Source organism: Gossypium raimondii, chromosome 13 (genome assembly GCF_025698545.1).
Source record: "Gossypium raimondii isolate GPD5lz chromosome 13, ASM2569854v1, whole genome shotgun sequence".
Classification (NCBI taxonomy): domain Eukaryota; kingdom Viridiplantae; phylum Streptophyta; class Magnoliopsida; order Malvales; family Malvaceae; genus Gossypium; species Gossypium raimondii.
In genome coordinates this window covers 7,682,242-7,693,547 of record NC_068577.1, presented here as the reverse complement: position 1 = coordinate 7,693,547, position 11,306 = coordinate 7,682,242, and the positions used below count along the sequence as shown (strand labels likewise).

Here is an 11,306-nt window from a genome sequence, read left to right as displayed (position 1 = left end):
CCAATCATAAGAGCCTTAAGTATCTCCTTACCCAAAAGGATTTGAACCTTAAGGAACGTAGATGGACTGAGCTATTTAAGGATTACGACTGCACTATTGAGTATCATCTCGGTAAGGCCAACTTGGTGGCCGATGCTCTTAGTCGTAGGGTAATAACTTATTTGATGGCGATCTCTGCTCGCCTAAGCCTGTTTGATGAAAGGAGTCTATTAGCTGAGTTGCAAGTTAAGCTTACTTGGATTGACCAGATAAGGGACAAAAAGTTGGGGATGGTTCTGCGGTTCCATCAGGTAGAGGATGGTGGTACGTTTAATTTTGAGTTGAATAGTAATGGGTTCTATGTTTTCGAAGACGGGTTTGTGTACCTAATGATTCTGATTTGAGGCAGTCCATTCTGAGAGAAGTGCATAGTAGCCTTTATGCTATGCATCCCGGTGGAAATAAGATGTATCGAGATCTTCGTGAATTATACTAGTGGCCTGGTTTGAAACGAGAGGTGATAGATTTTGTTTCTCGGTGTTTGATGTGCCAGAAAGTTAAAGTTGAGCACTAATTGCCTTCGGGTTTACTTTAACCTGTTAAGATTTTCCTTATGGAAATGGGAACCTGTAACTATGGACTTCGTTAGTGGGTTACCCTTAACACCTACTAAGAAGGATCTCATGTGGGTCATCTTAGGTCGGTTGACCAAGTCTGCCCACTTCATTCCTGTTAGGACATATTACCCTATTCAGAAGTTGGCCAAGTTATATGTTTCAGAGATCGTGAGACTTCATGAGGTTCTGGTCTCGATTATTTTTGAATAGAGATCTTTGCTTCACTTTTTGATTTTAGAGGAAACTTTATGAGGCTCTGGGTTCGAGGTTAGACTTCAGTGCTGCGTTTCATCCTCAGACAGATGGTCAATCTGAGAGGGTGATTCAGATACTGGAAGATATACTTTGGAGTTTTGTGATTGATTTTCGAGGTAGTTTGGAGGATTTTCTGTCGTTAGCTGAGTTCGCCTATAATAACAACTTCCAATTCAGTATTTAGATGGCACCTTACTAGGCTCTTTATGGTCGTAAGTGTCGTACTCCGTTGTGTTGAACTGAGTTGGGTGAGCGACGAGTTTTTGGTCTTGAGTTAGTTTTTGGGACTAAGGATAAAGTTAGATTGATTTGGGATCATCTTAAAGTAGCTTCTGACAGATAGAAGTCTTATGCAGACCTGAAAAGGAAGGACATTGAGTACTCAATGGGTGATTATGTGTTTCTTAAAGTATCTTCATGGAAGAATGTTTTACGGTTTGGACGTAAGGGCAAGTTGAGCCCTAGGTTCATTGAGTTATATCGGATTCTGAAACGTGTGGGACCAGTCGCTTATCAGTTGGAGCTACCTCCAGAGTTGGATCATATTCATAATGTGTTTCATGTCTCCATATTGAGGCAATATCGGTCTGACCCATCTCATGTTGTTCCTGTTAAGGAGATTGAGGTAAGACCGGATTTGACTTTTCAGGAAGAGCCGGTTCAGATTCTAGGTCAAGATGTTAAGGTTTTAAGAAGGAAGTCTATTTCTTTAGTAAAGGTCCTGTGGCTGAATCATGACACTGAGGAAGTCATGTGGGAACCTGAGGACTCGATTCGACAATAATATCCGCATCTGTTCGAATTAGGTAAATTTCGAGACCGAAATTTCTTTCAGGGGGAAAGAGTTGTAATGACCTGGAAATTCAAGTTTTTGATTTTTTGGATTTATTCATTAATTAAGTGTTTATCTCAGTGGTTAAGAGTTTGAGTGTGTGTTTGGGGTCTAGTCTTTGAGTCTGGGAGTGAGCAAGGTGGAAAGATTTTGCTATATTTTTTATTGTTGTTCAAGTGGTCAGTTAGTGGTTGGGTTTAAATTAAATTGGTCTTTGAGTAATCTGATAAGAATTAAGTAGTTGGATTGATTTTTTTTATTATTTTGTTTTGTTTTTAATACTTTATTTTTTTTAAAGAAATCCCAACAAATTCCCTAACTTCCCTTTTTAGTTTTGCACGTTCCCATTTGCTTTCCATTTTTCTTCTTCTTCTTTCATTTGGTTTTCTACCCAAATTACTTTACGTGGAACTAGTACTTGATTTGCTGCAATTGTTTTTCTTTCAAAATCAATTGCAAATCTTTTCAAACAATTTTGGTGGGGGTGTGTAGTCAATTTCTAGCCAATCTGTTCTTTAGTAAGTGATATATTTCTCCTTGGTTTGCTTTATTTTTGTTTGTTTAGTTTAATTGAGTCTGGTGTGTCGTGTTAATCATTAAGTTCTTTTAGGAGAAGTTCACGAAGCGGTTGATCCTTCGACAAGTTAAGTTCTATGGTGTTCAGCTGTTCATTTGGGGGTAAGTTGTTAAACGTCGGATTGGGGCTATTTTCTTGTGAATTTTTGCATTTAGATTCGGCAAGGGAATGTATTAATTGACTTGTATTGTGTCAAATTAGGTTTTGGGTTACTCAACTTTTGGAATTACGAAAAAATCGGATCAGGTGAGTAACAAGAAACCCAGAAAATAGCAAACAGCGAAAGCCAAAATTGGGCACTGTCAACGCCACATGGCCGTGTGTCAGGCCATGTGCAACACACCGCCATGTGCTGGACCGTGTATGACACATGGTCTAGGCTATTTTGGGCCGTCTGGGCCACACGGGCTGGGCTATTTGGGCCGTGTGGATCCAAAACTCAAGATTTTCCCTAAGGCTGTACACGTCATCCCGATCGACTGTCAGCCTTCCGTGAGGTCGGTATGTGATTTAATATACTATAAAACATGAAATTTGGTCAATTTTTAGTATAAATTCTGATATCTACAAGTGTATCTGAGCTGTCATATGATAATTTAAGCTGAGACTAATGTTATATACGTATATGATATGTATCTGAAATGTTATGCATGATTTCTGCTCTGATTATATCTGATTCTAGGGTAGGATATATTATATGGAGGAAGTGTTTTTGTGAGAGGCAATATCTCGCTCATTATACTGGCAGCATAGCTGTAAATAATCTGAAAAGTGTTATACTGACATTAAATGGTGCGTAGGGCTGAATGGGTATTTAAACCCTATATGGTGTGTAGAGATGGTCGAAGATGGTGTGTAATGGATGGGGCAGAATTATAAATTTGTATATGATTCTGATTCTGTATAAGATATACATCTGTATCTACTCTGCGCTATGTAATAAATCTGAAATTAAATCTGTAATCATGTGTTCTTTAAAGTTACGAACTAGGTTATGAAAACTCACTTCCTGTTTGTCTGTCACTTTCAAGTAACCCTCGGACTTAGGCGCGTCGGTACGATGGGAGCTCGGTTATGACCATAATTTCGTAAATTTAATTTATTTAAATTTAGTTTTGAGAGTTTTTTAAATTTTGGACTGTTTACACATTTTTTGGTGGTTTTGGGTTTTGGATTTTAATTCCTTTTTTTGCAAAAGATCGCTTACATGTTTTATCGATAAGGTTCATTTTTCTACAAAACAATGGGTTTCAAATCAACAAACTGTGATTTCCAAAATTTAATGTTTTAAGAATTTTGTTGCAATGTTACACATATTTGGAAAACCTAAACACACAACGTTTTCACTGAAATAATTAAGATATGTTTCTAACAAACTGGATTTTTGAATAATATGAGTTTACGACGTTTTCTTTCTAAACATATAAATTCTAATTTTTTAGACGATCTACGGTGACACCTCCAGATTTAGCCATAACGTATAGGCCGGATCTGGGGTGTTACACATTTTCATCTTCAATTTGTAATATGAGGTAGAAATGAATGGGCAGTAGTAGGCCATGCACATAAAAGATTTGCCTCAACTGGCTTTCCAATGCCCAAAAATCAGTCATTAAACTATGGATACTAAAGCTTTTGCTTAACATAAAAAAATAGACCATAGGATGACGTTGTTACTTTTAATGCTTGTTGCAAAAACAACTGCCACATCATGGCCACATGAGGACCACTCCCCACATGGCATGACGGCATTAAGTGTCCAAATCTTCAATTGAGTTCAACAAAGTTTTGGTCCATAGGGTGGCAAAAAAGTTGGTAATATGAGATTTGTCTTTTTGGTCATTTTCAGGACTTTAAAAGTTCACTACAGTACTTCATTCTCCCACAAATATTGAAGCAAAAATCATTGGCAGAAAATGCTTACATATTTTTGTGAAGAATTCATTACACCTATTATGTGTATAAGAATTGTGTGCCTACATATATGAGATCATAGCCACCTTCAAAGTCAGTAGCATAACATAATTAAGTTCAACTTCTTAGCAAATTAACCTCATATAATGATATATTTACTTCAAGAACCAACAACAGACCCTTAATAATTTAACACTTCATTCTTGGGCTGCATTTACTATGTTACTCGGATTCAGGAAACAAAGCAAGAGTAGATATGAATATATATCCGTCACAAGTACATTCAATTTTTAACAAGTTTTTCCATGTATTTCATCATGTTCCTGGCCACCTGCCAAGCTACCTACTAACTAAAAAGCGATTGACTTAGTGTTCTTAGATATGCTGCTCATAACAGCAAAATATGTCAGGGTTCTTTTGTTTTACACTTTTTCCACCATGAAATTTCTGAGCATGGACTATTCTAGTGCTAATGGATGCATCAGAGAATGGATGAGAACAAAAAGGTCCAAAATATTGCCCTACCCATTAATCTGCAATATTTAACATTTTCCGTTTTCCAAAGTTGCCTATACAGATACATGTACATACTATCCCTATGGCTTATTTAGAGATTAAACAAATGAAAGCCACAAACTTGTGCTTGCAAATAAGCAAATCTTCTTTAGGCTAAATAAGAATATCGGTAACTCTCCTTTGTACAAATCTTATTCAGGCTACATATATGAGATTGCTTGTTGAAGGTACTTGAAAGCTTTCTGGTAATTAAAGAAACCCATAAACCAGAACTCAAAATCATCCACTGTCACAATTTCCATGTACTTTTGTGACGGTTTCTTCATGTTTTCACTCTCATTCACTCCCTTTATTTTCTCATGTGGAATCAAAACCTGCATCAAATTTGATATACAACAACATGAGAATTGATGGGTGCAAAATTATACGGCGAGAGGGGAAAAAACAGATGGTATATACGAACCTTGTAATGAACTCTGAGCATTTCTCCATTAGGAGAAGGGATTTTGATTGATCTATCACTGCAAAAGGAAACCTTTTGAGATGAGATAAAAAGTAAACCAGCTATGGGACCTGCTGTTGTTGATAAATGGCATTGGCATGCCTTCAACAGCTTCTCTCCTTCTCTAACACTAAACAATTGCTTGAAAATCTTCTCCACCCCTCCTACTTGAAGAATTCTTGCCCCCAAACTCAACTTTCCCTTCACAGTTTCACTGATCTTTGGCCCCACCCTCACTGCAGTTCCAAAAATTACTTCAGTTTTCACATACATACATGCATATATATATATTTAGACTTTTAGAGTGGTTGATTTCATACCATGTTCTCGGACTCCATGTGCGAAAGTATCAGCTTTCTTCCCAATATTATTTATCCTTTTAAGTACAAAGTTTCTTTTGCCTGCAATTTGCAAAGCTTTGTCATTAGTACTAAAAACACATCTTCATTATGAATTTCTAGACACATAACAGATTAAAATGTAGCCACCTACCTTTTCTAAATGTGTTAGACACTTCAACAGATGATGGAATCCGATACTGGCCAGCAGAATCCGGTAAGTATCTTCTCGGCGTTCGCTCAACTCGATACAGTGTTGATTTCATTGGAACTCCAATGACTTGTTCGAGTATTTGGTTCTTCATTTTTTTATGAATGAAGTGGAAAGATGATCAAAGGAAGAGAAGTTATTTTTGGTGATGGTTGAGGAATGAATCTTTGGAATTGGGAAATGGTATTTAAAGGGATATAGTTCTGGTGGTTGAATCTAACTTTTTTGTATGTATGAGTCACCTATTGCTCATCAAAGAAGGATAAAGGTAGAGAGCATAGACTTGTAAAATATAACATTTAAAGAAAAGATACCTTCTTTTGTGATATCCCCCAACATGATCAGCAAATAATGTTGATTAGTTGCGACAACCTTTTGAAATGAGAAAAGATCCCAACAGACGTCATGGATTACCCTTTTTTTCTCATGTTCTGAGTGTAAGAGGATGTGGATTTGAAACTTTCTGATGTGGAATTGTAGCTTTTTGATGTCTGTTACTGCTTTAATACTAGGATAAGAAAAGAAACGAGTCACCTGAATGACCAAACAAATTGCATGGTGAAACGATATGATAATATGCATTCAGCCATGTGAGATCAACTTTCATATCCACTTATCATCTTTCTTTTTAAAGGCAGGTTATAAAGAGCTGAACTAAGTAGGTCTCTCCAATGTTCTTGGGAAATTCTTTCAAGATCTATTTCAATCTAAATGAGTAAATGTTGGTGTTACATGTCATTTTACAATAAAAGGGATTTTGTTTTTTCAACAAAAAGAAATGTAGTTTGGGGATAGAGAAGGGAAAACAAATGCTAAGATTCGAGTTCCGGACTTTCTGAATACATTTTAAGATTGATTGCATGAACAAAATAGACTAAACCCAAGGTATACTTTGGAGTTTATTGCCTAATAGCAATTCATTTTCTTTGCCTTCTTCATGCCTTTTTTTCCTTCCGTCAGTCAAAGGATCATAGAAATGATAAGCAAACTTAAGGAACTTCTGAATATGACCAAGAGTGTCCATTTATGACCAGAAGAAACCTCTTTTGAAAAGGCAATGAAAATATCATAATTGGTGAAAGAAAAGAGGCAACCTAACCTAACAACTGTTAATGTGCTTTTCTTTTTAGCACTCTTTTTCATCTTCAATTTGTAATCTGAGTTGGGAATGAATGGGCAGTAGGCCATGCAGATAAAAGATTTGCCTCAACTGGCTTTCCAATGCCCCAAAATCAGTCATTAAACTATGGATAATAAAACTTTTGCTTAACATAAAAGAAAACACAAGAATGTGAAGGAATCAAAAGGCTTGTTTTTGTCAAACATAAAGAAATAGATCATAGGATGACGTTGTTACTTTTAATGCTTGTTGCAAAAACAACTGCCACATCATGGCCACATGAGGACCACTCCCCACATGGCATGACGGCATTAAATGTCCAAATCTTCAATTGAGTTCAAACAAAGTTTTGGTCCATAGGGTGGCAAAAAAGTTGGTAACATGAGATTTGTCTTTTTGGTCATTTTCAGGACTTTAAAAGTTCACTACTGTACTTCATTCTCCCACAAATATTGAAGCAAAAATCATTGTCAGAAAATGATTACATATTTTTGTGAAGAATTCATTACACCTATTTTGTGTATAAGAATTGTGTGCCTACATATATGAGATCATAGCCACCTTCAAAGTCAGTAGCATAACATAATTAAGTTCAACTTCTTAGCAAATCTACCTCATATAGTGATATATTTACTTCAAGAACCAACAACAGACCCTTAATAATTTAACACTTCATTCTTGGGCTGCATTTACTATGTTACTCGGATTCAGGAAAAAAAGCAAGAGTAGATATGAATATATATCGGTCACAAGTACATTCAATTTTTTACAAGTTTTTCCATGTATTTCATCATGTTCCTGGCCACCTGCCAAGCTACCTACTAACTAAAAAGCGATTGACTTAGTGTTCTTAGATATGCTGCTCATAACAGCAAAATATGTCAGGGTTCTTTTGTTTTACACTTTTTCCACCATGAAATTTCTGAGCATGGACTATTCTAGTGCTAATGGATGTATCAGAGAATGGATGAGAACAAAAAGGTCCAAAATACTGCCCTACCCATTAATCTGCAATATTTAACATTTTCCGTTTTCCAAAGCTGCCTATACAGATACATGTACATACTATCCCTATGGCTTATTTAGAGATTAAACAAATGAAAGCCACAAACTTGTGCGTGCAAATAAGCAAATCTTCTTCAGGCTAAATAAGAAAATCGGTAACTCTCCTTTGTACAAATGCAGCTGATACGAAGGGGCTTCTTATTGGTTGCCCTATAGTTGGAGCACCATACACACCAACACCAGCTGGTGCAGCAGGATGTTAACGGAGCTGTTTGGCTGGTTTTTCAGATGAGCTTCCAGCTGCAGCATCGTTTGTTGACCAGTGATCGGCCCTTGGGGTGCTGAAATATCTCCATTCTCAGCACTGGAGATATTGTGGATGATAGATCTCCTCCTATCTTCGCTCATGGAGAAACATTTGTAAGACACCTGTGGGAACAATGGCAGCAGCAAACATCAAACAAAGTTACAATACAGTGTTTGCAAGATCAAGCAAGAAGAATCAAGCAAAGAAAAAGCAAAGCAAAGCAAAATGAACAAAAATTGAATACTCAAGAAAGTTGTAATCGAACATTACATTTTTCATTCAAAATTTGAAATAAAAGGAGTTACAATTTGTTCATTTGACGATTACCTACTAATCTAACTCGCCTCCACTAATTTACAACCAATGTAAGCTTAAGTCAAATACAAAATGAGTGACATATCGCCTTTTACATCACTATCTAATCACTAACTTAATCTTACTAACTATTAAAGCTAGTTGCAATTAAACCGAACTAAATTACAACAAAACAAAACAAAGAATGCCGCTTGCTTCATTTGGTCCAAAACCATTCGTGCGCACCAAGCAAAATGAGTGAGCTCGATAGTCACGATCTCGATAGTAGCATGCTTCGGCTCCATGTTGCATTGCGATCCAACTTTCAACACTCCTCCTTGGACTGTATGCAACACATTCCAATTGCACTTCTCAAAGATTCAAATCGAGCGACCCTAAGGGCTTGGTCATTATGTCGACCAATTGTGCCCTCGAGTTTGCAATGCACAAGGTCGACTTCCTTTGCTTGTTCCTCTCTAACAAAATGCGCTTTGATTTTAAAATGCTTAGTCTTACCATGGAACATGGGTTCTTGGCTATTGCAACTGCAGATCGATTATCCACCCAAATTTCAGCTTGCTTCATCTTGAGTTTCATTAAGGTCATGAAGCAACTTCTTTAGCCAAATGGCTCGATTAATCGCTTCCCGCTGCGAATGTACTCGCTTCACCGTGGATCGAGCAACAGCTTGTGCTTTTTGAACTCCAAGAAACATCCCGATCCAAGTGTAAAGAAGTATCCCGAGGTACTCTTCATGTCATCAAGGATCCCGCCATCCTTTGTCGAGTAGCCTTCTAGTTTCAGCTTGGTTCCCACTTTCAAACATTACACCAAAACTAGCAATTGCCCTTGATGTATCTAAGGACCCTCTTTGTCGCTTTCAAATGTGCTTTATTGCAACAATGCATGAATCTCGATAACAGTGACACCAAACATGATGTACGGCCGGTTGTCATTAGATACAACAGACAACCAACTAGGCTTCGATAGTGCCTCTCATCAACCCTCTCGCTTATCACTACTGCTAGTCGACTTTTCTCCTTGAGCCACGTGTGCCGATCGCTTACGCTTATGCATGCAAAATTTGTCTAGGATCTTCAAAGCAAATGAGTGTTGGTGATGAAGATACCTCGATCGACCGGTGCACTTCCATGCCAAGAAAGTAAGTCATGATCCCCAAATCATCATCTCAAACACTTGTCGCATTTGGACCTTGAACTCATCAATGAGCTCAACTTTGCTCCTGTCACAAGCAAATCATCTACATACAAGGAGACAATCAGCAAGGTTTCATGTTCGACCTTTTAACATACAGGTAGGTTCACTAAGACTCTTCACAAATCCAAGATTGGTCGTAAGCATCAACTCACATACCGGCCCTTGGTGCCTGCTTGCACCATAGAGGGCCTTTCTCAACTTGTACACTTTGTCTTCATGTCCAACAACTTCAAAACCTTCAGTTGCTCGATGAAGATCTCTTCCTTGAGAAAACCATTCGAAATGCTGATTTGACATCCAATTGGTGAACTCTCCATCGCTTCGAGTGCTAAAGCAAACAAATGACTTAATTGTATCCATCTTGCCACTGGAGCAAAAGTCTCTAGGTAGTCAACACCATATCTTCTTGATCAGTAGCCCTTCACCACAAGCCCGGCCTTGTGCTTGTTCAATGAGCCATCAAGATTGTACTTGGCCCAGACACCCATTTAACTCCTATGACCCTCTTGTGTTCGTCCGCTCACCAACTCCCAAGTCGATTTTTGTTGATCATTTCCAACTCGACTTCCATAGCTTTCATCCACCTTCATTCTTAGCACCTCTTCAAAGTCTCAAGGTTCAATCACAAGAACATTGCACCTCCGATAGACATCACCAAAGTTCTAGTGCCCTCACCGGTATGTCATCTACAACATCTTCTCCTGGTCCCTCTTCTATGGGTTCAAAGAACCAAGTCCAACTGGTCCATTTCGGACATGTCGACTTCAACACCATTCCAATTCCACACTTTTTCCTCATCAAACTTTACATCCTCGTTGACTAAGACCTTCTTTGTCAGTGGGATCATACACTCTATAGCCCTTCTTGTTGTTCCAGTAGCCAACAAAGATTCCCGGAGTTGCTCGCTCTCAAGCTTGGTCCTTTTCTCTCGGAATAAGTGCATAACATACACACCAAACACTTTTAAGTGTGTTACCACAGTTTGACTCCATGCCAAGCCTCAAAGGAGTTTTATCCTTGATCGCCGAGTTGGCGATCTGTTGAGCAGATACACTGAGGTGTTGACTGCCTCAGCCCAAAACTGGCTTGGAAGCTTGCCTTGAAACAAGAGGCATCTGGCCATGTTCAGCACAGTCCTATTCTTTCTCTCACAGACTCCATTCTGTTGAGGAGTATAGACTGTTGTGAGTGATGGTGAATCCCAAGATCATCACAAAGCTTCAAATCTCTCGACACATATTGAGCCATTATCACCCTCAAGGCTCTAATTTTGCAAACTGACCGATTTTCAAAGATAAGCCTTGAATTTGCAGAAGGCTTCAAACACTTCTGACTTTAGCTTCAAGAAGTAGACCCAGCACAACCTTGTTAAATCATCTATAAACAGGGCAAAGTACCTGTTCTCACTGATTGAGGGTGTTCTCATAGGGCCACAAACATCAGAGTGCACCAATTCGAGCTTGTTTTGAGCTCTCCAAGCACTGTCAGCAGGAAAAGGTAGTCTAGCTTGCTTACCAAGCTGACAAACCTCACAAACATTCCCACTAACCTCAAATTTTGAAATCTCATCAACTAAATTCAGCCTATGTAGCAAATCAAGAGATCTAAAATTGGCATGGCC

General features: G+C 38.2%; 1 protein-coding gene across 1 annotated transcript; it reads right to left on the bottom strand.

Annotated features, from left to right (window-relative positions):
* Positions 1 to 4,679: 4,679 nt before the first annotated feature.
* Positions 4,680 to 5,933, bottom strand: LOC105783406 (putative GEM-like protein 8). Its single transcript, XM_012608845.2, has 4 exons — positions 5,685 to 5,933; positions 5,513 to 5,593; positions 5,154 to 5,428; positions 4,680 to 5,064 (listed from the first exon to the last, which is right to left on the bottom strand). The coding sequence occupies exons 1-4, from the start codon at positions 5,833 to 5,835 to the stop codon at positions 4,891 to 4,893; spliced, it is 681 nt and encodes a 226-aa protein (XP_012464299.1). The 5' UTR covers positions 5,836 to 5,933; the 3' UTR covers positions 4,680 to 4,890.
* Between the last annotated feature and the right edge of the window lie 5,373 nt (positions 5,934 to 11,306).